The 27,935-nt window shown below is 51.0% G+C and overlaps 1 protein-coding gene across 1 annotated transcript; it reads right to left on the bottom strand.

Moving 5' to 3' along the window:
* Positions 1–940: 940 nt before the first annotated feature.
* SLC48A1 (solute carrier family 48 member 1) lies at positions 941–16,084 on the bottom strand. The gene is made up of 3 exons (XM_080360502.1): positions 15,938–16,084; positions 5,483–5,650; positions 941–3,129 (listed from the first exon to the last, which is right to left on the bottom strand). Exons 1-3 carry the CDS (start codon positions 16,074–16,076, stop codon positions 2,993–2,995), a joined length of 444 nt encoding a protein of 147 aa, XP_080216628.1. The 5' UTR covers positions 16,077–16,084; the 3' UTR covers positions 941–2,992.
* Between the last annotated feature and the right edge of the window lie 11,851 nt (positions 16,085–27,935).

Raw genomic sequence — 27,935 nt, 5'->3', positions numbered from 1 at the left:
GGGGAGGTTGAGGTTGGATCTGGGAACAATTTCTTCCCCAAAGGGCTGTGGGGCATTGAACAGGCTGCCCAGGGCAGTGCTGGAATCACCATCCCTGGAGGGTTGGACAGATGGACATGAGGTTCTCAGGACATGGGGCAGGGACGGGGTGGGGAATGGTTGGACTCCATGATCTTGAGGGGCTTTTCCACCCAAAATGATTCTGTGACTCTATGCAGGACGGGTCCCTCCACCAGCACCACCGGCTGTGCAGATGCCCCCAGTACAGGACCCCGTGCTCAGAGATTGCGACAGCAAATGCATCATCCCCACCAATCTGAGCCTGGCCAGATACCACCAGCACCAAACAGGCTCTCACCACAGCCAGCGACTACTAGAATCCCACGAAAAAAATCATTCTTCACAAGCTCCAGCATCCCGTTCTCTCCACCCTTTGGGAAATCGATGGGTTAGTTCCAACTCCTCCTCCAGATGGACAGAGCCCGGCTGAAACGTGGCTGATCCACCCGGATGAGACAAGCGAGCGCCTGCGCTGTCTCTTCAGGCTGCGGACACGGCAAGAGAAATCGGAGGAAAATAAACCAAAGAGCTGCTTCGGGTGGCTGGATCGTCACCAGGTTAATTAACACACAGTTACAGCACGTTCTGAGAGAGACTGTGAGAAGGATAAAAGAGACCGGGACTGTGTCATTCTAACAGCAAAAATAATAGCTGAAAGTCCCAAAGTGCAAAGGGATTTGTGACAGAAGAAAACCATCACCACCTGTGGATTTCAATGCTGAGGGTGCTGATAAAGGTGCAAATACAGAGTGTGACAGGGTTGGAGCCCCAAAAAGCAAAATATGCTGTACAACTCACCCCTGTCCTTCCCACAAAGAGCGATGGTCCTGCAGACCGACACCGAGGAAAGGAGAGAGCCAGAATTGAACCGCTTGAGAAGGAAAAATCACACCGGACGCCGGTTTGGTGAGAAAGACGCTGTATTTCTGCTCTCACTGTGGTGTCACGTACAGGTTATAGTGTCGTTTAGTACAAGGAGACACTGGGATACACAAAAGTGAGCCCCGCTGTGAATTCCACCACCCCACCGCAGGACCGGGTCTGACACTGAGCTTGCAAATGAAGCAGAAACAATGTAAAAATAGATATTTACACACACCATCTTTTAAAAAGCTGAGATGCTAGTACAAATTTCAGTGCTAAAACACGTCAGGGAGAAAACAGGTTCGATTCAGTGAGCTGTTTATAGTCACAAACTCAACTTTAAAACACTCCGGGGTGAGCTGATGGGACATGTGCCCAAGAAAGGAGCTGCTACGAGATGCCAGTGGCATCATTTAATGACAAAGAGGGATAATGTTTTGCTGTGAGGTGTAGCAGAGCTCCATCGGCCTGACCAGGACACCACAACCCCAATAACGGCACCGGGGCTTGTACCGGCCCCGCAAACGCGTGGGCAGCGTTGTGTGGGGGAAACATGAGCGAAGAGATGGCTTCTTGAAACGACCAACGCTAAAACCACTTGCAAACTTCAGAGAGGAGAGATGAGCTATTTCGTCCCTGGCCGGGCAGGCTGGCAGCCCCACGTCAGCAGGAAGGGAGATTTTAGTATTTAAAAGCTGAGTGTTAATCTCCTAATTAAGAGTATTTTTGCATTTGCAGCCTTAGTCTGGGTTTAGTGACTCCAGCAGGTCCCCTGGCAAAAGTTGGCTCTGACCTCAGGTTATACACTGACCTAAAGATGTTCCTCGGTCTAGTTAAGTCACTCGAGGATCTTCCTACCCAAGAAACAGGGGGATGCGATGGAGAGGTGCTGTCAAACACTCCCCAAGTCTCTCCCCAGCTTGAATGAACTGCCGTGTGCTTGCAGAACTCACTTTCCACCGCAAAACACGGAGCAGAGCAGGTGTGGATGGAACCTCTGAGTGCAGGGAGGGGTTTGGTCACCGCTAAGCCAGAGCGCGATGCTGGGATATGTAAGAGAAGGGACAGGCTGGGTTTTGTGTGGCACAAGAACAAGCTGGGCTGGCAACAGTGCATAGAATGTTCCGCTCACACCTCACACGGCCACAAACACCTGAGCAGGACCTGTCACCCAACTCCAAAACAATTCCTCCAAAAAGGAGTTTGCGGAGGCTCCAGCAGCGCCCGGGGATGCGCAGAACTGGGAGACTCCTTCAGACTGAGCAAAAAGGAAACACAGCCCTGCCTACCAAAAGATGATGAATCATATTCACGTTTCTGCAGAGGCTCGGGTAGGTGAGGTTTTGCCCGGCACATCTTTCACTCAAACACCTGACTACACGCTGAAGTGTTAAATATGGTATGAAGTTCCTTCTTAAAAATGTTCCTGGGCAGCAGGCAGAACCAATGTTGCCCACCTCTGACAGAGCCCCGACGTGACGAGGGTTTCTCTGTTGTTGGTCTGTCCATCGGGGGTCATCCAGAGGAGAGAAAGATGACTTTGTGTACAATGGGTCAAAAACCCCCTGGATGACGCGGGGCACTGGCTGGCAGGTACACAGGGACCTCCTGCCGCAAAGAAAAGCTCATCTCCCTCTTCAAGAAGCAACGCAAGGAACCCACTTTCACACAGAGGGTTCTTTGCCGCACACATCTGTGGCTCCCACCGGCTTTGCTCCCCAGGATGAGATGTTTTGTGTGCTGCATGAACCTACGGGACCTCCCTCCACCTAAAAGCCCCCCCCCTGGATTTTGTCGCAGCGCTAAGCGTGTGCCGTGTGCAAGCAGACGGCGTTTGGCGCCTCACAGGGACTCCCCGGGACGTTACAGAAAGACGAGACTGACACTGTGAGCCAAATTCTAAAGAGGTGAGTAAAAGCAATTAGGAAAAGCCCCCTACTGCAGACAGACAAACCAAGCAGCCCTGCGTGGGTTCCTTCGCCGCCTCTCGGAAACCTCTCGCGTGCACCATGCCCTCGGGGGGCAACTCGAACCTCCAGCACCTTCCGCAAGGATTGAAGTCCAAGTGTTAGAAGTCACCGAGGATACTGACGTCCGCGAACTCGTTCCGGTACCGGTACGCGTACAAACTGAGCAGAAAGGCCCATTTCAAGGACATGAAACTCCAGACGCACGACAGGTAGTAGCTCCTGGGATCAGTCAGGGCTGGGGGAGAAAAGGATACAGATACATTTTAAAATCCCATTTATCCCACCGGAAAGAACCCAACTCGGCCCCGCACTTCCTGGGAGCTTTTCAAGCTGCACATAAAGATCTTGTGTCTTAATCCCAGCGCTCTCGACTCCGACTGTAAAATTTCCCCATCTCTGCCACAGGAGAATGTTCTGGTCCCTCACAAAGTCACTGTTATGTCTCAGGATCTGAAGATCACCCACTTGGCCACCCCAAAACCTCCTTTCTTGGGGCCCAAAGGATGGAGTTGGTGTAAATTCCTGCATCGCAGAAACGTGCGGCTCAAGAAACCAACCTCAACCCCCAGGCCTTAATTTCTCCCCCATCACAGCAAGGGGAGACAAATCTACACATTTGGGAGGAAAACAGAGGAAATAAAACACATCTTCCTCCTAAAAATGCTTCTATCGATCATCGCGACTGATACTTAATAAATAACACTGGTGCGCTTCAACCTGTAGTGCAGGTGCTATGACAACCATGGTAGTGAATGACCCAACGGCCTCTTTTTAGAGAATTTGTGTGGATTAACCCATTTTTTCTGTATTATTATAAAACTGGGATTGCTTTGAGGTCAAGTGGGGATGGTTCTGTGGTCTCAGTACACATCAGCGCTCTTCCTATTTATTTCCAATGTTTAGGGTTTTCTTCTTTGTTCTAGAGAAGTCAATGATTCTGAAACACACGCAATCTAATGCATAAAACAATTCCAAGTACAAGCTGCTTTGTCATTATTAAAAAATCCAGATAGATACATTCTTGAAGAATATACAAAGCAATACTTAGTAAATCCTGCTCATTAGAAGTGCCGTTCCTAAACATTCCAGACATAAATAACCATTGCAGATGTTCTACTTCCCCCCCCAAATTAGGACTTCTCCTAGAATACCTCAGTTTCCCTAATAAGAATAAATCTTCCTCAAGACATTTTTCCCTTGTATCTCCAAGAAAGGAAGGGATGAAAAATATACAAACCTCAAGCTCTCTCTCTGCTCTGTTGTCAAGCAAATACTGGGAGGAATTACATGAGCCCTCCTTAGATAATGTGAAATATTTTATAGCAGCGTGGCTTTATGCGCTAAGTGCAGAAGGAATTTTCACCCTGCTGACTTGTGTTTGGATTTCTATACCCTCACCCACCTGCTTTATGGCCAAAAAAGAAGTAAATTCCAGTATTTCTCTTTAGAGAAGCACAGAAAATAAATGCTCGCACAGGGGATAATGGTTGAATAAGTAGCACGTGAAAGTTGAAGTAACTTTTCTCCCTGACATGTTATTCCGCAAATGTTCACCTTCTTTTTGGTCCTTGCTTTATTTTAAGACTGTAGAGAAATTCACTGAATCACAGAATCCCAGAGTGTCAGGGGTTGGAAAGGACCTGGAAAGCTCATCCAGTGCAATCCCCCCATGGAGCAGGAACACCCAGATGAGGTTACACAGGAACCAGGCGAGGTTGGAATGTCTGCACAGAAGGAGACTCCACAACCCCCCTGGGCAGCCTGGGCCAGGCTCTGCCACCCTCACCACCAACAAGTTTCTGCTCAGATTTAAGTGGAACCTCCTGTGTTCCAGTTTGTACCCATCACCCCTTGTCCTGTCACTGGTTGTCACCAGAAGAGCCTGGCTCCATCCTCCTGACACTGCCCCTTTCCATATTGATCCCCAGGAATGAGTCCCCCCTCAGTGTCCTCTTGTCCAGCTCCAGAGCCCCAGCTCCCTCAGCCTTTGCTCACACGGGAGATGCTCCACTCCCTTCAACATCTTCATTGCCCTAAATTCAGTGCATTTCTGCTCAGCTTTTACAATGCAGACAACTTACACAAGGGTTAGACCTGCGTCGACATGTTTTTATAACAAGTGAAGAAAGGATCACGCACAACACTTGACTCTCGGGAAGGCAGAGGGATTAAAGCTGACTATAAGTCTACATAATAGACATAACCAAACAACTAAAGAACAAAACTGAGAGGCACAATTAAAAGATTTGAGTTATGCATTGATGTAGCAGGACTATGTAATAACTTCGGCATAAATAAGAGTTTGTCTGTCTCACAAGTGATTCACACTTACCTGCCGTGGTTACTGGAACAGAACACAGAAGCAAGCTTGCAACTTGATAAAAAGTTTTAGCATACTCAGTGTTCCTTCCCTGCTAATAAATCCAAATCAACCTCTTTTCAGTCAGGATGCAACGGGAGCTGCCCTTTGTTGTGAAGTTTACTGTGCAAGATGAAGCCTTTAATGAACATGTAAATAATGAAGTTCCTAGAGGAAAACAACACTGGAAAAAGTTGTTTCTCCCCGTTGCCTCTTCCCAAGTACTTACACTGGTGTTTGGTGATGGCCAGAACGAGGAATGCGCAGAATCCCACCACGGAGAGGGCTGAGAAGAGGATCCCGATGAAGAGGAAGAACCTCAGCCCTTTTAACCAGGTCCTCCAGTAATCCTGCACATACATCACATGCGTGATTAGGGCCCAGAGCGCCAGAACACCTGCTCGATCAGACAGCAAGGGCAATCAGTACTGGGCACCGCAACACCCAAACTTGGCTAATTAATGTAAATCTCATTAAAAACCCCCACCCGAAGTGCCAAGGGATGCCAATGTTTGTGGCCGTGTCCTCCACAAAGAGGGGAAATACAGAGTAAACTGCTCTCTGCGTAGGCACCGCTCTCCCGACCACCCCATACCCCAGTTTTTAGGCTTTAAGACACAAATCCTGATCCCAGACGAGCATAGAAAGGCCTTGAGGTTCTTAGGGATGTGGTTTAGCGCTGGAGTTACATTACGGTTGGACTCAATGATCTTACAGGGCCCTTCCAACCAAAATGAGTCAATGACTTCGCTCATTAAATGATTCCCTGGAATAACTTGTTGGTTTTCCTGTTTCACGCAGACCCATTTGACGTACGCTCAGTGTGCTTTTATTTAATCCTCCGTACAACCTTACACGCCACAAGCCAAGAATTCCTGCACCTCTCCCCCACAGCCGGGCGGCCCCTTTACATACGGAGACGACGACAAAGAGCACGGCTCATTTTAGGCACCCAAATCAAGACATCCAGGACCTGTTAAGCACTCACATCACACCCACTACCTCCAACATACCCCTAATTAACCTCATAAAGAGTCAATTTAGACAAAACTCCGAATGCTTCAAGAGTTTCACATAACGAGCGGCAGAATTTCACCTCCCAGATGATTTGTATGTACAATTCCCACTTATGACAAAGCACTAAGGGTTTAAGGTGGCCTAAATCCAACGCTGTGCTTTTGGGTCTAGGCCAAAAATGTCTGGATTACACAACCAGACAAATATCTGAGCATGTACAGTTTATACAAATATATTCTTTTTTAAGAAGAGTCAGATTTACTACGGCTTTAGTAGGAAGAGCAAAAGGCATTTGCCTAAGCTTAGGTGACTAGTCCGTAACCAAATCCCAACTCTCTCATCAAAAAGGAGGAATAAAAGGGATGAAACCATCCAAGTAACAATAAATAGCACCTGATATAGGGCAAAACAACATGTTCTTCCCTAAACTTGTCCTAAAACCTGCTACCTTTTCACCACATTTCAGAAAACCTCCAAGAGGTGCTCAATGTACAAACTGTTTGTGTTTCGAAGCCCCAGGTTTTTATAACCCACCTGTCATTCCCCATTTACAATCCCATCACCACCTCCAATTAGAGCAAGCTGCTCCTCTGCTTAAGTCGCAGGGCTGAAGACTAGGACCGAATCTCCTTAAGCGCTACTAAATCCCCCTGCAGCGCTCCAGGCTGGGCACAGAGTGGCTGCAGGGCAGCCAGGCAGAAAGGGACCTGGGGGACTAATGGACAGGAAGCTCAACATGAGCCAACAGTGTGCCCAGGTGGCCAAGAAGGCCAATGGGATCCTGGCCTGTATCCAAACCAGTGTGGTCAGCAGGACAAGGGCAGTGATCCTTCCCCTGTGCTCTGCACTGGGGAGGCCACACCTGCAGTATTGTGGGCAGTTCTGGGCCCTTCAGCTCAGGAAACAGATTGAGGTGCTGGAGCGGGTCCAGAGAAGAGCAACAAGACTGGGGAAGGGACTTGAGCACAAGCCCTATGGGGAGAGGCTGAGGGAGCTGGGCTTGTTTAGTCTGGAGAAGAGGAGGCTCAGAGGTGAGCTCAGCACTCTCTAGAACTACCTGAAGGGCAGTTCTAGCCAGGTGGGGATTGGGCTCTTCTCCCAGGCATCAGCAATAGGACAAGGGGCCATGGGCTTCAACTCTGCCAGGGGAAATTTAGGCTGGAGATTAGAAAGCAATTCTGTGCAGAGAGAGTGGTCAGGCATTGGAATGGCTGCCCAGGGAGGTGCTGGACTCACCGGCCCTGGAGGTTTTTAAGCTGAGACTCACCATGGCGCTTAGTGCCATGATCTAGTCAATGGACTGGAGTTGGACCAAGGGCTGGACTCGATGGTCTCTGAGGTCTTTTCCAACCCAGTCCATTCTGTGATTCTGTAAGCCACTCTCCCAATCTATAGTTAGAGCCATTTCCAGGCTTAAAACATTTGACTCATTTTGGCAAAGACCGCGGCGGCGCTTCTGAAATTAGAACCTCCAGTGGCGCAACGAACTGGTTTGTGTTTCTCCTTCGCTGCTGCCGCCTCTCCAGATTTTATTTTAAAGGCAGCAGGGGAAAAAAATAAATAAATATAATAATAATAATAATAATTATGCCACTGCTAAAATGCCAGGCTGCTTTATATGGTACCCTGCAATAACACAGACCTCCCTCTGCGGCTTCTTCTCGACATCAAAGGCAGCAAAACTCAGCCTTGCCCACTACAAGATAAATATTTTAATACTAAGGACAGTCAAGTCTTGCCAGAGCTCATTTGATACTGGATACGGTTATTATAAGCAAAGCTTCCCAAGGCTTAACAGAGCACAGAGGAAAACAACTGTGTCAAAATGAGAGATGAGCAGAGCTGCACGAACCCACTGGATTTGGATTTTTGGCTCCCAAGGACCTCTCAGCTCATTTCTCATACAGACAACAGCTGGGGCACCTCAAATTGAGCTGAGGACAGACGGAATCCATTCCAGAAGAATCCTGACGATGTTTTTGGCATTTTGGTGTCTTGGGATGGGCCAAAGGATGTTAAAATACACTCTGGAGCCGCCCACAAAAGAGATGGGTGGGAAAAAGACAAACCTTCAAAAGAAGAACCAAATAAAAGCAAAGACAAAAGCTAAAAAACTAAAAAGCTCGGGGGGAAAGTGCTGATATCCAGGACAAATGGAGCTCACGGACTTCTTATCAAATAGGAAAAGCAGAATCAGCCCGTTACCTCATCTGGCCACACTCGCTGTATTTAAGCAAAATCTAAGTGTGTTTTCTGGCTCCAGAAATTTTCATGTTTAAAAATCCTGCCGCAGGATTTGGTAGAAAAGCCCAGCGCTCAGCTCCTTAAACAACCACTTCCTCCGCTGGGTATTACCTTTAAGCTCGTGCTCTAGCAAGCTCGACCTCAAAAAAAACGGGGAACTTGCGTTCTGCAGTCAGCAAAGCAGCTGCTTCCCCAGCCTGAGTGCTTTCAGATGACTTGGCACATTTCATTGGAACTGCTGAGTCAAGTTGCTGGTGTTTCCCCACCAAAAGTGCTGTGACAGGTCCACATGAGCTGTCATTTGATTGTCCCCCCGCTGCCAGACCTGACCCTGCTCCTTCCCCTGTCCCAAAAGCCTGATGCAGCACTCAAAATTTAGCTATTTGGGAAACGTGTGCTCGGTTAATTCTTCACTTGCTGCCTCACACATGACTAAGCAAAAAACCCACAACCTCGTGACAACTTCACCACGGAGTTCACTCGCATGGTTGTTAAACATGGGGTGTCCTTTCATGGGCAGCTCAGCCAATGTCAAGTTCGTTACCGTGAAACTGGGGGAAAAGGAGTTTCCTCCAGCTCGTTTGTCTCCTCTCCCTCGCATCCCTACAGCACTTGGGTCCTTTGGTGAGGCTCTCAGTTGATTCTTCTTCTTTTTATTGTTCTAAAATAGTATAAAAGCATCCCAACAAGTTAAATCAGCTCGCAACACCGAAAAACATCAACACCTGCACAAAAAGCATCAGCATGAGGTGTTCATGGACAAGTAGGAGGACGTGCTTTTGAATTGCCTAATTTGCTTGTCATGAGCTTGTGAGATCACACCTGAAACCCACCAGCGCTGCTCAGAAAGAGGGAAAAGCCCCAAAATAGGGAAACCACCACCCAGATGTTGACAAATGCGTGTGAATAGAAGGGGAAACTCAAGTGGGGTGAAGGTATTTGTGAGTGGGACGTGGCAAATAAAGCTCAGAGAGGGAATACGTGAGGAAAAAAAACAATTACTGCAGGGAATCTAATTTAACAGAGTCTGTTGCTGAATATAGTTATAATTACAGAATCCCAGAGTGTCAGGGGTTGGAAGGGACCTGGAAAGCTCATCCAGTGCAATCCCCCCATGGAGCAGGAACACCCAGATGAGGTTACACAGGAACCAGGCGGGTTGGAATGTCTGCACAGAAGGAGACTCCACAACCCCCCTGGGCAGCCTGGGCCAGGCTCTGCCACCCTCACCACCAACAAGTTTCTGCTCAAATTTAAGTGGAACCTCTTGTGTTCCAGTTTGTACCCATTGTCACCTGTCCTGTCACTGGCTGTCACTGAGAAGAGCCTGGCTCCATCCTCCTGACACTCACCCTTTATATATCTGTAAACATGAATGAGTCCCCCCTCAGTGTCCTCTTGTCCAGCTCCAGAGCCCCAGCTCCCTCAGCCTTTCCTCACCCGGGAGATGCTCCACTCCCTCCAGCATCTTGGTGGCTGCGCTGGACTCTCTCCAGCAGTTCCCTGTCCTGCTGGAACTGAGGGGCCACAACTGGACACAAGATTCCACGTGTGGTCTGCCCAGGGCAGAGCAGAGGGGCAGGAGAACCTCTCTGACCTACTGACCACCCCCTTCTAACCCACCCCAGGTCCCATTGGCTTCCTGGCCACAAGGGCCCAGTGCTGGCTCATGGTCACCCTGCTGTCCCCAGGACCCCCAGCTCCCTTTCCCCTACGCTGCTCTGTAACAGCTCATTCCCCAACTTACACTGGAACCTGAGGTTGTTCCTGCCCAGATTCAAGACTCTACACTTGCCCTTGTTCTATTTCATTACATTTTCCCCACCCAGCTCTCCAGCCTGTCCAGGTCTCTGATGGCAGCACAGCTCCCAGTGTCACCCACTCCTCCCAGAAATTAACCAAATGCTTAAATATGTGAAAACATACCTGTGCTAAAAAGCCTTCTTTAAGCTAACTGATCAATGACACAGAGCATTCAGCAGGGAAGATTTAAAAATCAAATGGAAAAGAAAACAAAACACCACCACCACACTATTTCTCATTAACTCCAGAGGAAAAGTGCCCACGAGCGCTGGAATGGAACACTTGATTCACATTTAATTTAAGTGAAATTGGGCTCAGGAAAAGAAAAATCACCTCTTGTTCACCAACGTACACAAGCTAAGGGGAGAGAAGAACAAATTAGTCGTAGACTTCCAGAGAAGACTTTCATTATCACAGAGAAATGAAAACCGCGCGAGTGTTTTTATTTAATGCGAAATCTCGCACTTTGTAGACCCCAAGAGCCAAAGGTTTAACACAAACCCACATGGGTAACACAGGAACAACTTGTCCAGCTGAACAACTGAAATGGGTTTGACTAGAATAGGAAATAAAAGCTCTGCCTTATTTAAAGTCTGGAATTATTAACTGGGGTATTGTTGGTGGGTTTAGGGGGGGTTCTTGGTTATTTTCCCCTCAAATTATTCCCCCAAATCCCCTCCTTCTCCACAACCACTGTTGTATTCTCCAGTAGAATGGAAGCAAAACCTGAACCGGCAGATGTAGCTCTAGAGCAGCAACGGTGCTTTGGTAGCTCCGGTTACACTTGCTTAAAATAACATCCAAAAAAATCGGAGAAACGTTTGTCGTGGAGCATTTACCCCACACATCATGGCTGGAATTACCCTAAAATAAGAGCCGCTCAGTAAGACACAATCATGGGATCTCCAGCGCAAAGGGAAAATTACTTGTAAATCAAAAACTAATTATCCCAAGGACACAAAGCTCCAGGAAAAGGAAACTGGCCCGAACAACAACCACGAGTGCATCTGAAACACAGGGACAGATGTGGGTTTTTAAACAGAAGGGGTTTTTGAACACCAGTTAACAGGTATTTTGTAAAGACATAACATAAAAAAAACCTTACAGCACACTTGGAACAAGTTGAAATAAATTCTAAAAGGCCAGTTCAAAAGCCGTCTCGCCTGGCACAGAAAACCACTAATATCTAAATATTTTGATAAGCTCTTCGGAAAGTTTGGCAGAATGCGAGCTCGGGGGAAACAAAACTTTCCTCTTCTCCCAACAGAAAAACCACCAAGTGTGACAAACAAAAGGTTTTCTCAGCCCCTCGATCAGCACGGAGCGATTCTCAGCTCCCAAACAAGCGGCGTTGTTGACGGGGAACAACAGCCCAGCTGTGGGAGCGGCCGAACGTGCCAGGACAGCGTGTACAACGCACACGGGTGTTGCAGATTCTAGGAAAAGACAACAAATGTGCAACGGAGGCCAAAACATAGAGAAAACACCCAAGCAAACACATACTTGAAGCTGCTCTGCAATAACACCCTTCTGAAGCTCAAAATGTGCATTGATGGCGGAAGATGAAGGCAAACAAAATGACAATAAAAATTAAGATTAAAAATAACTTGTATAGCCCTGGAAAATATAAAGTCTGGCACGATCTGTTGTAACTTTTTCAGAGCGCTTACAAAGCCTTCAGTCATTTTCCGGCTGTTTACACACTATTCCATGTTAGAAATACCGACTCTAAAAGGAACCTGAGCTTTGCTAATTCAATTTTTTTTGCTATTTCTACATTATTAAGACTTTGTCTTGTGGGGTTGATTCCCTGAAAGGGTAAAATGTTTTCTTCCGGGAGCTAAAGCCAAACCAGCTGGATTTGGAAGAGGTTAAAAATGGGTTTTCTTCACCAGCTCCTCTGCCAAAATAGCTGGGGATCAACACTATATTTTAGGAAAACAGCTCTCCGAGGAGAAGGAGCCTTTGGAGCATTCTAGTGAAAACTGGTTTGCGCTTGGCAATATTTCCCTCTGAACACATGCGAGCGAGGGCTTTGCTATTCCAGGACGTTTGGGTTTGGAGGAAAGCAGCTCGGGAGAAGAAATAAAGCACAGAGAAACCTGGCGCTGCAGCTTGTTGTTGTGCAGCCGCTCGCTGCGCGCAGCCGCTTTCGGAAGCAGGAAACAAGATTGAGAGATTTCGGGCGCTTTGTGCCTCTACCAGCCACGTTCAAGATGAAAACAACCTATTTTCCAGCACATCAGCAGCACTTGCGGGGGACTCATTCTCTCCTCGCAACTTCACTGAGTTCTGATGAAGCATGAGCCACGCGTGGGCTTTTCTGCATTTTTTAACGTGCTTTTCTTCTCTTTTCTCCATTCCTTAAGAGGATGAGCGCAAGCGGTCACAAACCAACCCTTAATCGAACAATACACCGTGGTTTATACGCAAATCCAAACATTTAAAACTGCTTTACATAACCGCCACGCTTTTTGGCCATGTGAGTCCAGCCCTGGAGAGGGAATAAGCCATAAATATATCAACTATCTGCAATGTAGATTAATTATCAGAGTCTTCAGAGCGTCCCTGCTTTTATATACAACAGCTACTGTGTTTGGCATAAACGAGCTTTTACTGCTTTCACTGATCACATATTTTTGAAGGTTCAAGCATCTGAAAAGCGCGTTTTGTGTTTCATCTCCTCTGCAGCTGCTTTAATATCTGCTCCACTTTATATTTGCAAAGCACAAGCTCCGTATTTTACCAGAAATATCTGAGCAGCTTGGAAACAGCCAATAAAGTCTGTTTAGAGCAGAATTCTTCCCCCCATTTTCTATTACATTTAAAGAGAAGATACACACACAAGAACATTAAAAGCCACTCAGGAAAGGGCTGGATACATCCTCACATAATTTAATTGCTTTCTTCTCTTTTAAACTGCCTCTGGCAGAATGAAAACATCAGTTGCTCAGAGATTCATGACCTACTTAAAATGAAAAATATTAATTTAAGGCAGCGAGGGGAAAAGGTCAAACATACAAACAAGCAGTAAATTATAAAAGTCACTGTGACTGGATCAAAATGAAACAGCAAAGCACTGAGACAGTCGGTATTAAGTCTGGAATGATTTCAGGGTCCTGCGATCAGTCAATGAAGAAGCTGCTGTCCCTCAGGTTATCAGGGTACTCGACTGGGTGTTTCTGCTTGAAACAAGGGTATGATACACAAGGTCTGTGTCTAATCTAGGAAGATCCCCAAATTCCCAAGTATGCACCCCCCGAGGCACGTTTAAGATGCGGGGGATGCGCGAGTTGACTTTATTCAGCATTGTGTGGCGAGTTTATTATTACGAAAGCCAACTGGAAAGACTGGAAGGGTCGTTTGCTCAGCACCCTAAATTACACGGTTCTGGTTTTATAACTAGAGGTAACTCAGGGCTCTAGTTACAGACTCATCAGGATGTGGCAATTTTCCCTCCACGGGACTTTAATGCTCGAATTTGGAGTAGAGAAATACCTAAGGCTTTACTTTAGATGTATCAGAGTGAGGGAGAGTTCATATAAGTTGCAGCAGAGGGCGGGTTTCAATGCAAAATGTAGCAGGAAATCTTCTCTAGAGGATAAGCAAAAGATAAAGAAACTGATTACAAAGAGACTTCTAATGAGACAGGAATCAGTGGGACTTTCTTAAAGAGAGGAAATATATGGATAAACACATTAAAACACACGTCCCAGACAAACCAAAGGCCCATCAACACCAACACGCAAGAGAAAAGCAACAACAAACACACAGGGGATGCAAAAAACAGAGCTAAAACCAGATAAACACGTGCAAACATCCTCTGCCAGTAAAAATAAGTATGAATTAGCACACGACAATAAAAAAACGGATGATTTAATGCCAGAAACAAACCCAGTGAACGCCCTGAATACCTGAGACTGAAGTATCCGCAGTGTCTGAGCATAAAACAAACCTCCTATGCACTGTGATTTTTCCCTTAGAACAATCTTTCTTTGGCGAATAAGTGGCCTTAGCTTCAATACACAGAAAAAAGTATAGATTTCTTTCTTATTTTGGCTACTCCTCCATGACTAAACAAGCACCCACTTATTTCTACCCACGCAAGCTGTGAAAAAGTGGAAGGGCAGGAAAAAGCAGCCAAGAATTTAACACACCAGGAAGCCCCTATATCAGCTTTGTCTGACCCCAAAACACACATTTCTTCATCTGTTCTTCAGCCTTTCTGATCCTACTGCGACTCCACCTATAGCCATTTCAGAGCAAAAATCGCACAAATTCATAGAGTCCAACTTAATGAATGAGCATTTTTTTTTGTTTCTTGCTTACCTTTCTCCTTATTATCTTAACTAGACTGAATTAACAAGTGCACAAACCTCCTTCTCCCTGCAGACAACACTCTAAACTTCAGCTCGGAAAGTATTGGGTGGTTCATCCCTCTGCTTTCTCACCTGCCCCCTTCTAGAGCACAGACCTCCGAATTTCCTCTGTGAACACAAAGGCAGCACATGCATGTGGCATGAAATAACTATTTGTTATTTTCATGTGCATTTCTGGGGCACAAAAGTCCCACTTTCCTCCTGCCACCAAGTGTCAAATTCCAGCTGGAATTAAAGCTCTTTGGAAGGAGAGGAAGCAGAGAGAAAACCACAACTCTGCACCTGATGGTGCAGTAAATACCTCGACGTACATGGGAGCGCTGGTGCTGCTCATATACCAAAAATAAGCCAGATTATTGACAAAGTTTAACTTCACTTTCTGCCCTTCCTCCAGGCATTCAGCCAGAGAAACACACGAGTTGCTGACAAACCAAGAGAGGATGATGTTCTGCTCCAACCCACTAATTAACCAAGACTCAAAAACAACGGGGGATCTGAATCTCACTGATTTCAGTGGATTTTAAGATGCAGTTTACAGCTTCTGGCCTGTACAAGTAGCCCAAATCCCTATTTCAAACCACCTGGCACAGACGCTTTCAATGGGTATAAACAGGAGGCTGGTATTTATCTTTCCTGGAAATACAAAGCACATGTAAATATAGGTTGCCAGACCAAACTTTTACCAGGAAAAGCTTTTAACTGTAAGTTTAAAATAAAATCCTTCTCATTACCAACACCGGCCACACACAATTTAAGCCTCAAATTTCCAGAGGTTTTCCCTCCATAACATTGCGAGTTACACACAACTATGAACTAAAGCCACCCCACCACAAACAACAAGTTTGCTACATGTTGCAAAAAACTTATTGGGATCAAGGTGAAGACCAGAATAAATTCATCTTCACTAGCATCGAGGTTATAAAATACCCAAATACTTTCTTGTTTCTTAAGGGATGAGTATAGATGCAGTTAACGTGTCCCACACAGGGTGGGGGGGTACCTGAACTTAAATTACTGTCCTTAATTGCTCGTCACTTAATAATATTAACCCTCGAAGCCCACCCCGCCTCCCCAGCCCGTTTTCCCCACAGAAAGGCGCTAATAGGGGTGCCCCCCCCTCCATTTCACACCCTCCTCAGCACCCCCGGCGGGAGTTACCTCAGGCAGGAGTTACCTCAGGTGGCGGCTCCCCGACCTCCCCCCCCCCGCTTCCCGCCGCCCTTCCCGCCGCCCCCGCGTACCCGAGAGCCCCCCGGCCGCCGCCGTGGCGGGCTGGCGGAAGGCCGGTGCCAAGCTCCAGGTGAAGAAGACCGAGAAACCCATGAGGGCGCCGGTGGCCGCGTAGGCCAGACGGACGGCGAGCGCCCGGCTCACCGCCATCAGAGCGCTGAGCCGCCCGGCCCCGCCCAGCGCGCCGCACAAGCCCCGCCCCGCCACACCGCGCCCCCTGGCGGACGGGGGGACCCAGGGGGGGCGTGGGGAGGGCGGGGCGGGGGGATACGGAGGGTATGGGGGGTGTGGGGACACGAGGGGATATGGGGGATGTAGGGACACGGGGGGACACGGGGAGTGTGGAGAAACGGGGAATGTATGGGGACAGGGGGACACGGGGACACAGGGGGACACGGGATGGGCGGACACGGGGAGTGTGGGGACACGGGGAATGTATGGGGACATGGGGACACAGGACCCGGGGACACAGGGGTACACGGGACAGGTGGACACGGGGAGTGTGGGGTCACGGGGGGACACGGGCACGGGGGAGTGTGGGGACACGGGGGACACAGGGGGACATGTGGGGTGTGGGGACACAGGGTTGAGGGGACAGGGTGGATATAGGAGGGAGTGGGGACACGGGGAGTGTGGGGTCACGGGGGGACACGGGACGGGGGGATACGGGCACAGGGGGGTGTGGGGACACAGGGGGACATGTGGGGTGTGGGGACGCAGGGTTGAGGGGACAGGGTGGATATAGGAAGGAGTGGGGACACGGGGAGTGTGGGGACACGGGGGACACAGGGGGACATGTGGGGTGTGGGGACACAGGGTTGAGGGGATAGGGTGGATATAGGAGGGAGTGGGGACACGGGGAGTGTGGGGACATGGGGGACACAGGGGGACATGTGGGGTGTGGGGACGCAGGGTTGAGGGGACAGGGTGGATATAGGAGGGAGTGGGGACACGGAGTGGACATGGGGGGCGCGGGGACACGGCGGGACATGGGGTGGATATGGGGGCATGGGGACACAGAGTTGGGGACATGGAGGCATGGAGACGTTGAGGTGTGGGGACATCAGGGGACACAAAAGACACATGGAGGGCATGGGGACCTAGGGGATTGGGGACACGAAGGGGGACACAGGGGGACTGGGAGGGACATGGGCAGGGGGGAAATGGGGGGGAATGGGGGACACAGGAGGCACGAGGTCATGGGGACACTGGGAGATGGGGTTGGGGACATTGTCTTGCAGCTTTCACTTCCTCTCTTGGGGAGTTTCCTTCTTCCCCCAGCACCGTCCTGCTCGGTTGTGGGATTGTGGTTTTGAGGACACCTAATAAAAGTTCTTAGATAGTTTTGGGGGTTTTCTGTTCTCTTTTTTTCCATTTTTGGAGGAGTTTGGTTGTTTTTTTTAACCTTTTTTTCATTTTCTGCCAGCCAGGTTTGGCCGCGCTCACACTCAGGGGGCAGAAACTTGCAGCGGGGATGGAGACGAGAATGGGTGTTTTCCACTCATTTCGAATCAATTATTAATTGCACTTATGCAAGTGACGCATCGTCTGCCACTCAAGGACGGACGCTCTGCCCAGGGCCTAGGAACCCATTACTTGCTCTAGTCCAGCTCGTAATGTTCTTTCCTTAATTTTCCGGGTTCAGACTCTACCGAGATGATCTTTCCAGACCTGGGGAAGTGCAGCTTGGCCGCTGCAACCGGCCGTGGAGAAGTCCCTGCTCTAGATGGCAGCAGCTGCTTTCCCTTCCAGAAACTCGTAGAACAGAACCAGAGAATCGTTTTCATTGGAAAAGCCCCTCAAGATCATGGAGTCCAACCATAACCCAAACCTGGGACTACCCCATGTCCTGAGAACCTCATGTCCGTCTGTCCAGCCCTCCAGGGATGGTGACTCCAGCACTGCCCTGGGCAGCCTGTTCAATGCCCAACAGCCCTTTGGGGATGAAATTATCCCAAATTTCCAACTTCAACGTCCTTCTCCAGCCCCTCACCAGCTCCGTTCCCTTCTCTAAACTCACTCCAGCACCTCAAGGTCATTCTTGGCATGAGGGGCCCAAAACTGACCCCAGAAATTGAGGTGAACCCCTGTGTGAAACTCCCTGTATTCAACCTCCTGCCCTGAACCACCATGAAGAACCTTATCCCATCTTCTCCTTGTAGGTGCTCAAGGTTGCTGTTACGCATCCCTAAGACTTTTCTTTAGGTTGAACAAGACTAGATGAGCTTTGAAGGCCCCTTCCCACCCAAACTACTCTGTGATCCTATCTGGAAGGTCCTCATTTTTTAGAGGATACAATGATGCGGGCAGTCATTTCATGTCTATGACGGTTGACGTTCACCAGGCTTGAAAGACGTGGCTGAGGACACAGCTCCACCAGTTCAAGAGCAGGTCATGGGCTCTGAGAGCGGAGAACAGGTTTATGCAGCGTGACCTTATCACATTCTTGGCTGAAGAGCCGGAAAATTCACGGGGGAGCTCACCGCGGGGCTCGCAGGAGCCGCGGGACGTTATCCCGCACACACCTCGCGCCCGAGGTGCTGAACACGGTCACGGTCACTGGTGAAAACACGGGCAATCCTGCGGCTCGTTTGAGTTCAGCAGCAAAAGGTCTCATCCTGACGCATCCCAGGGCTGAGCACCGTCCTTCAAAGACTCAAATACCGGGTGCCCTTGGGATGGATGGCTGCAAAGACCTTTTTGGCTGGGGGAGGGACGTGAAGTTAATGACATAAAAGCCTTTAGACCCGCAGAACCCTGACACCTCTCGCAGCGATCGCAGTCAATCAGGCGCTGTGTGCACACACCTGAACGCACAATGAGCGGCGTCAGCAAACGCCTGTCAGCTATTCTGTGTCAAAACACGTAAAATCAGCTCCATCGCCTTTGTCTCTGCCCAAACTTCTCACACCTACTTTCTGCCAATTGCCCAGCAGAAATTTGGAGGTGACTTCTGCAATGTCTCGTCTCTGCTGAGTCTGCCCGCATGGCTGCTGCCAAAGACAAATAGATTTTGTGGAGTGATTCTTTATGGGTAGAAAACCTTTCCTAGCTCATCAGAAACAAGAAAGTCTGGTTTTTAGAGACAACCAAGATTCAAATGGATCATTTAGGGAAGATAAATATAAATTAACAACAAGACCCACCTGGAATTGTCTTCTGCACCAGGACTCGGTGGCACAAGGGCACTGAAATCCACACGTGGACTGGGTGAGGGTTGGGTTTAGGCTTAGGCTTATGGGTTGAGTTTAAGGCTGGCTTTGGATGAGCTGGGGGATCTGCCTGCAAAAACCTATGTAGCCAAGAACTTCATTTCATCTTGATTTTCCCAAGTGAAACCTGCCACTTCTAGACCAACAGCATCACTGATTGTTCATTCTGAGCTGTTTTGGCTGCGAAGGGAGGTGAAGCCGCCGTTTTCTGCAGGGCTGATGCTAAACCCTCGCTGGAGCCAGATCTGAGGTGTTTACAGCTCCGCGAGATGCAAATCTGGGCATCGGGTTTCAGGAAGACTTGGGAGAAGCAAAGCGGGTATGGAAATACCTGGTGAACAAGACGCATCACGCTCAGAAAGGGTAATTAAAGGTGTAGGAAACGCAACTGCCTGCGAGACTCAGATCTCCCTTCCTCATCTCCTTCCTTACACAGCACCATCACTTCCATGCCAGAACAGTCCTGCTCAAGCTACAACCCACGATCCTAAAATGGATTATATGGCTATAGTCACAGCTAAACAGCTAAAATAATATCGATAGCTGTTTTCAACAACAAAAATCAAGCCTATGATAGCTTGTGTTAATTCTAGAAGTGCTGCTAATTTCTGCACCAATTAGGAGATAAAATGCAGAAGAGGAACCTCTTATGAAATTACAAATCATGGCAAATAAATCCGAGGATTATTTGATGCCAAGTGTCTCAGTAAGACTGTAATACTAATAGTAAACTGTAATAGTAATAGTAATTAATAGTAATAGTAATCAACAGTAATAGTAGTAGTAATAGTAGTAGTAGTAGTAGTAGTAGTAATAGCAATAGTAATAGCAATTAATGGTGATAGTAATTAATAGTAATAGTAATAGCAGTAGTAATAGTAATAGTAATAGCAATAGTATAAGTAATAAATAGCAATAGCAATAGCAATAGCAATAAATATTAATAGTAATAGCAATAGCAATAGCTATAAATAGTAATAGCAATAGCAATAGCAATAGTAATAAATAGTAATAGTAATAGTAATAGTAATGGTAATGGTAATGGTAATGGTAATGGTAATGGTAATGATAATGGTAATTTTAATTTGGGGTGATGGTCACAGGAGGGAGCGCAGCTTCCGGCATTTTGCGCCTGTGGTTCCTCTGTAGGATGTTCCTGGGGTCATTAACAACCAGCTCCAAATCTCCAATGCTGCGATTCAGCACTTAATAAGCAAATCTGGGTCTGTGGCGTCGCCCCTGGTTGCTGCAGAATGATTTTCTGTTCATTAGTCGGCACAAAGCTGTGTCTGAGCGGTGAGAACGCGGGTCCTGCCATTGGGTATGTGCTTGGGGACAGAGGAGGGACCTTGGTGACTCTGCATCCCATGCTGGCCAGGGGGTGCTCCAAGATGCAAAGAGCGGATGGAAAGCTGCCCAGGGGACAAGGACTTGGGGATGTTGGTGACAGCGGCTGAACATGAGCCAGCATGTGCCCAAGTGGCCAAAAAGCCACCAGCATCCTGGCTGGTCCCAGCACCGGTGTGGCCAGCAGGTCCAGGGCAGTGACCGTCCCTGTGCTGGGACCTGGGGGCAGTTTTGGGCCCCTCATGCCAAGAAAAAGCTTGAGGTGCTGAAGCGAGTGGAGAGAAGGGAACGGAGCTGGTGAGGGGCTGGAGAAGGAGGTTGAGGTTGGAAATTTGGGATGATTTCTTCCCCAAAGGGCTGTGGGGCATTGAACAGGCTGCCCAGGGCAGTGTTGGAGTCACCATCCCTGGAGGGTTGGACAGACGGACATGAGGTTCTCAGGACATGGGGTAGAGGGTGAACAGTTGGACTCGATGATCTTGAGGTGCTTTCCCAACCAAAATGATTCTGTGGTTCTATGGTGGAGAAGACATGCAGTGTAGTCAGAAATCAAACCCGTGATTGTTGTCTCACCCATGGGTGATAAATCCCATCCTTGCACGACCAACAAGCAGCACAGTCAACCACTCAACCCAAAGCCATCCCACCTGCTTATTGAGGCTGCAACGCACCCCTGCCCGCGGCTTTCTGCACATTTGCCCATGCAAACCCACCACCCTGGTCCTGCAAACACCTGAACCCCAACAACACTGTGGTGCTGGGGTCCCCCCACACATGGGGAATCCCCCAGGAGCTGCCGGCCCGCGGTACCCGCTCCTCAGTGGGAAAAACCAGCCCTGGAGCTATAAAGAGCTTTACCCTGATGTCTCGTGAGCTTTATTCAGTGCTGACACTGGGCGTTTGCTGCTTTTCCCACAGAAAGCCGGGGCCGGCCCGCCGCGTTCCTGGAATGCTATTTATCCCCAGTTTGATTTACGAAAGAGCCCGAGAGGAGCCTGGAGATAGAGGCAGCTTTAAATTGGCCCTGTTGATCTCGCAGGCACAGGGAAAATGCTGGGAAAACACCCCAGAAAATGCCCAGTGAGGATTTTAGGGTGGGCTGGAGGGGCCTGAGCTGCCAGCACTGAGCAGCAGCCCCCGGGGCAGGCACGGTGGGGGGCTCAGAGGGGACCCCTGCCCTTGGCAGAGCTGCAACCCAGCCCTACAGCAGCACCCCCTGATTATAGCCTCTTCCCATTGCTTTCACCCCATCCTCCCAGTCCCCGGCATCGCCCCATCCTCCCAGTCCCCAGCATCATTGCGTCCTCCTGGTCCCCAGCATTGCCCCGTCCTCCCAGTCCCCAGTATCGTCCCGTCCTCCCAGTCCCAGCATCATCCCATCCTCCCAGTCCCAGCATCGGCCTGTCCTCCCAGTCCCCAGCATCGTTGCGTCCTCCCATTCCCAGCATCACCCCGTCCTCCCAGTCCCCAGTATTGTCCCATCCTCCCAGACCACAGCATCACCTCATCATCCCAGTCCCCAGCATCGCCCCATCCTCACAGTCCCAGTATTGCCCTGTCCTCCCAGTTTTCAGCATCATCCCATCCTCCCAGTCCACAGCATCACCCCGTCTTCCCAGTCCCAGTATCAGCCCATCCTCCCAGTCCCAGCATCATCCCGTTCTCCCAGTTCTCAACACTGTCCCATCCTCCCAGTCCCCAGCATCGCCGCATCCTCCTGGTCCCCAGCATTGCCCCATCCTCCCGCTCCCAGCATCATCCCATCCTCCTGGTCCCCAGTATCGTCCCGTCCTCCCAGTCCACAGCATCGCCCCATCTTCCCAGTCCCAGCGTCACCTCGTCCTTCCACTCCCAGCATCATCCCATCCTCTCCGTCCCGAGCATCACCCCTTCCTCCCAGCCCCAGCATCGCCCCGGGACAGACTATTTCTGCTGCCACCTTTATTTATGCTCAGCTATTTAAAGCTTCAGGCTGGAGGCAACGTCTGGGCACTCGCCCTGGGAATGTCGAGTCCCTCAACCAGGGAAATGACCCCAAAACGTGGCCGCTGCCCCCAGCCCCGCTGCTGACTCCCCCACAGTGGGCAATGGCTTTGGGGTGAGCCTGGGAAGGCAACGCCAGCCCTGCCTGTCCCATCGGTCCCCTGCCTGTCCCCTGCCAGCCCTGCACTGATTTACAGCCCCTGGGAAGGGGCCAGGGAGGGTTCCCCGTCCCGCTGCTGGGGTTTGGTGTACAGATGCTGAACAGGAGCCTTGGCCACGGCTCCCAGACCTTGGCGGGGCTTCACATCTCCCAGGGAACAGGCACGTCTTGCTGGGTCCTCAGCTCCGAGGAGCTGCCACCGCGGTCCCTTGGTTAGCAGGGGTAGCGGGTTCATGTCAGAGTAGCCCTGAAATTAGTGATTTGTGCTAATGAACAAAGGGGGTTTGGGCAGTTGCAGCGAGCGCTTGTCTCCAGCGTCACAAGGGGGGACTCAGCCTGAGGTGCCCACACCGGGGACACCGTCACCAGGCAGTAAATCGCAAGGAGGTAGGAGGTGACAAAGCAACATTAAATCATTTGTACCCTGAACTACTCATAAAAGTGGGATTTCTTTTGTCCAAAACACGGACGATAACAGCCGTTCTTATGAATTATCCGAGTCCTGAAACACACAGATCTGAAAGATTTTAAGGGATGTGCATCATTCCCACCACACCCCACTGAAGGTCTGAGCACTGATGGGGTCAAGCAGCCATTTGCACCCACACCAGCACCCCCAGTTTCACTGGGAATGACCCAGGAGCAGCAGCCCAAAACTCTCCCTCTACAAAGTCACCAGCAGGTCCCTGCGGCTGAACACGCTCCACACGGAAGGCGCATTTCCACAGGGCCGGGCTTTCCTCCTCCGGGAGATTAATTATTATTCAAGCACGGATCAAATAAGCAAGTTAAATACAGCGATAAGGAGCTGGATAACGCAGAGCTGCTCTGTTTGCATTTTACGGCGAGGCAGGAGCTCGCTGCTCGAAGCAAACCAGACCCGGGCAGCCGGTGCAGCCTGTTGGAAACGTGTCCCTGCGGCCGCCGCCGCTGACCCGGCATGGCAGGAAACCTCCGGCATTCTGCACCTGGAAAAGCCGCAGGGGAGGAGTGTGGGTGCAGGAGCAGGGTGCTGGGTGCTGGGTTCTTCCACACTGGTCCAGACACCTCTGCCATTGTAGAATCATGGAGTTGTAGAATCATTTGGGGTGGAAAAGCCCCTCAAGCTCATAGAGTCCAACCATTAAACACACCCCTGGCACTGCCCCATGTCCTGAGAACCTCATGTCCGTCTGTCCAGCCCTCCAGGGATGGTGACTCCAGCACTGCCCTGGGCAGCCTGTTCAATGCCCAACAGCCCTTTCCATAAAGAGTTTCTTCCTAATATCCAACCTCAACCTCCCCTGGCGCAACTTGAGGCTGTTTCCTCTTGTTTTATCACTTGGGAGCACAGACCAACCCCCTCCATGCTCCAAGCCCCTTTCAGGCAGTTCAGAGACCAGAAGGTCTCCCCTCAGCTCTTGTTCTCCAGCTGAACCCCCCAGGTCCCTCAGCCACTCCATCACACTTGTGCTCCAGCCCCTCACCAGCTCCGTTCTCTTCTCCGAATCACCTGAGTGACATCCGCACATCCTGGAGGTGCTGGGCTGTGCGCCGCTCCATGACGGGATGATAACACCTGATTTCCTGAGGGATTCGGACCTCCAGGAACACCCACAGAGGCTGTGGGGTCCATGTGGAGAATCACCACCCCACACATCGTTCTGCATCCCGAGTGAGCGGGGCCGCTCGGTGCTGTTTGGCCAGCAGAGCTGAACCAGCAACGACCTCGGAAAGTCGTTTAAACTCCGTCCGGGCTGGGAGCCGTTCCCAGGAATGCAGGGTGGGAGGAAGCGGAGACAGTAGTGGAGGGGCAGGGAGAGCGGTTTGTTGGGGGGGGACCTGTCATTGCTGGGTCTAAACTGGGCTGAGGTGGGATGGGATGGGATGGGATGGGATAGTGGGGATTGGATGAGGTGGGATGGGATGGGATAATGGGGATGGGATGGGATAGTGGGGATTGGATGAGGTGGGATGGGATAGTGGGGATGGGATGGGATGGGGTGGGATGGTGGTGACGGGGTGGAATGGGGTGGGATGGGAAGGGGTGGGGTGGTGGGGATGGGGAGGGATGGGATGGGGTGGGATGGATGGGGTGGGATGGTAGGGATGAGGTGGGACAGTGGGGATGGGGTGGGGTGGAATTAGGTATGGAGTGGGGTGGGATGGGATGGGATGGGGTGGGATGAAACTGGATATGGAGTGGGGTGGGATGGGCTGGGATGGGGTGGGATGATATTGGGTATGGAATTGGGTATGGAATTGGGGTGGGGTGGGATGGGAAGGGGTGGGGTGGTGGGGACGGGGTGGGATGGGATGGAGTGGGATGAGATGGGGTGGAATGGTGGGGATGGGGTGGGATGTTGGGGATGGAGTGGGACGGTGGGGATGGGGTGGGGTGGAATTAGGTATGGAGTGGGGTGGGATGGGGTGGGATGGAACTGGGTATGGAGTGGGGTGGGATGGGGTGGGATGGAATTGGGTATGGAGTGGGGTGGGATGGGGTGGGGTGGGGACAGCATCAGCCAAGATGCGGGGGGAAGGGGAGGAACCGCCCGCAGCCCTTACTGGGGCCAAGGCAGGTGTCACATCCTCGCCGTGCTGTGCTGCATCTTCACACGCAGCCGCTGGGGCGCGGCTGCCCTGGGGGCCACGCAGCTCCAAGAGCCTCCTGCCTTCCTCAGGCCTCTTCCTCCTCCTCTTAATTGGCTCTAATTTACATGGCGGGGGGGCATGTCTGTGCAAGGCAGGGACAGGGATCCCTCGCCCGTGTCAGCAGAGATGCATAGGCCCGCGGAAGGGGAGCGGATCCTTGATGTGCAAAGCGCAAGGCAGCCCAGAGCACTTTCCACCAGGCCGGGGAGCTTTCCAAAGGTTCCTCCCTGTTAGCAGCCGGGCCAGCATCCTCCCCCGGCGCAGCGCAAGGGCCGGCCCCTGGCCCGCTGCCCCGCCAGCGGCTCCATCGCTGCACCGGCTCCTGGAGAGCAGAGCAGCTGAGCTGAGCTTTGCCAGCCCAGGATGGGCAGCTGAGCTAGGCTTTGCCAGCCCAGGATGGGCAGCTGAGCTGAGCTTTGCCAGCCCAGGATGGGCAGCTGAGCTGGGCTTTGCCAGCCCAGGATGGGCAGCAGAGCAGGAGGGAGGTTGGTCAAACCTTGAGACACCTTTGCTGGTGCCAAACTTTGTTTCCACGACTGCGCTCAGGGAGAGTTCCTTTGGAAGTTGCTTGGGGACTGTGAAACCCCGTGCTGGGAGCACAGGTTCAGTTAGTACGAAGTTGATGTGTGTTGCACACCTGGTGCCACGTGGAATGGAGGGATATGGGGGAAATGACAGGTACAGAGCCTGCCCAGGGTCCTCAGTGCGGCACGGGAGGGGTGCACATGCGGACGGGGAGATGCATACGCAGGTGGATGCACATAAGCAGTTGCACATGCAGGAGGATGCACACGCATCGTATTGAGCACGGAAAGTTACCCGTGCAAATGTGCACGGAAAGTTACACTTGTTCGTATTGAGCACCGAAAGTTACACGTGTAAATGTGCACAGAAAATTACACGTGTTCATATTGAGCACCGAAAGTTACACGTGCTCGTATTGAGCACGGAAAGTACGCGTGCAAACGTGCACGGAAAGTTAAATGTGCTTTTATGTGGAAGCACGGGAGGAAAATACACCCGCGATGATGCGAGGATTAATTTTACACGCGCTTGTATCGAGCACGGAAAGTACGCGTGCAAATGTGCAGGAAAGTAGAGATACACTCGCAATCCTACGAGGAGAAGTTTCACTCACCCCCGTGGCTGCAGGGCAGGCGGAGTCTCCATCCCGGGGGGGTCTCGGCGGCAGCATCTCGGTCGTGCTCCGAGAGACCGGCGACAATTCCACGGGAGTCCCGGTTTATAGCCTGAGCAGAGCTGACTGTGGGCATTCCAGAAGCTTCTCCGCACCCCCATCCTGGCTGTGGGTGCCCCTGAAGCTTCCAAACACCCCCACACTGGCCGCGGGTGCCCAGCGGCTCCCTGGCGCCTCGGCGCTCGCTTCTCTTAACGACTCTGACCAGGGGGCTCTGGGGACAAACAAAAGCTGTAGGGGGATGTGTCTACTCCTTCCATGATGAGGGAGGGAGGGGGGAGTGGGAGGGTTTGCATCCTGCCACAAGTGGGATCGGGGAGGGATTTTTACACCTTGGAGATCCTGGACCAAATAACCGCAGACAAGAGCCAACTCTGGGCACGGCGTAAGTGGTGACGGATCCCGGTGCGAGACTCTTGGGTGCGGGGGTGGTTTGTTGTGATCCGGCTGCAGCAGCACCCGGAGCCTCAAGGTCTCCAGGAGAAATACAAAATAGGGCTTTTCTGCCTCGGGGCGCTGGCGGGAGGAGCAGCCGGGGGGAGGAAGGGTTGGTGGCCCCATCCCGCATGGCTGCTCAAGGATTCGCCCAAGGCCACGCTGGGAGATCTGATCTCCCCACCCACGGGGGGTGGCCCCAAGGGGTGACGGTCCCGGGGAGCCTGACGTGACCCCCAAAGCCATGGGGCACCTAAATGAGGGATGAAGCAGCATCGCCTCAAGGATGCCACTCCAAACCGCTTGTATCCAGCTGACATTTCTCATCGCTTTGCTGGTTGGGGTGGGGGTTTATTTCAATACAAACGTTCAAATATATATATATATTTTAAAATGAAAAATAGGGTTTATTTCGAAATCTAAACCTCTTTTTTTGGCAGAAAACCCGTTATTTTTAGCCAAAAGTCCCACTCCCAGGACCACTGGGCCACGCTCCAGCTCTGCTCCGCTGTCCCCCCACGCAGAGGCTGGGATCGGCTCCCCAGTACAAACCACCTCTTGCTTCCAGCTCCTCTGGGCCCCATTCTCCCCCCATCAGGCTGGGCCCTGCAGGACCAGCTGGAGCAAGGGGGTCCCTGTGGTTCCCCGATCCCTGAGGTCTTGGTGGGGTGCACAGGGGAAGGGCAGGAGCTCCTCAAGTCACCCCAATCCCCAGGGTCTCATTGGGGTATGCAGGGGAAGTGCAGGGGCTCCTGAGGACACCCCAGTCCCTGGAGTCTCATTGGGGTGTGCAGGGGAAGAGCAGGGGCACCTGGGTACACCCCAATCCCTGAGGTCCCAATGGGGTGCACAGGGGAAGGGCAGGGGCACCTGGGGACACCCCAATGCCCAGGAACTGGGGTCCCAGGGGGACACACAGGGAGTCAGGAGAAGGGTAGGGGCTCTTGTAGTCACCCCAATCCCCAGGGTCTCATTGGGGTGCACAGGGGAAGGGCAGGGGCTCCTCAAGTCACCCCAATCCCCAGGGTCACATTGGGGTA

Source organism: Nesoenas mayeri (assembly GCF_963082525.1).
Source record: "Nesoenas mayeri genome assembly, chromosome: 28".
NCBI lineage: Eukaryota > Metazoa > Chordata > Aves > Columbiformes > Columbidae > Nesoenas > Nesoenas mayeri.
The sequence above is the reverse complement of the archived record's forward strand: the minus strand, read 5'-3'. Positions and strand labels throughout refer to the sequence as shown.

Coding starts and splice junctions, on each gene's coding strand:
- SLC48A1 (XM_080360502.1), bottom strand. CDS start 16,076: ATGGCGGTGAGCCGGGCGCTCGCCGTCCGTCTGGCCTACGCGGCCACC. Junction 5,651..15,937: donor GGCGGCCGGGGGGCTCTCGG/GTACGCGGGGGC, acceptor CTGATCGAGCAG/GTGTTCTGGCGCTCTGGGCC. Junction 3,130..5,482: donor GGCCATCACCAAACACCAGT/GTAAGTACTTGG, acceptor TTTCTCCCCCAG/CCCTGACTGATCCCAGGAGC.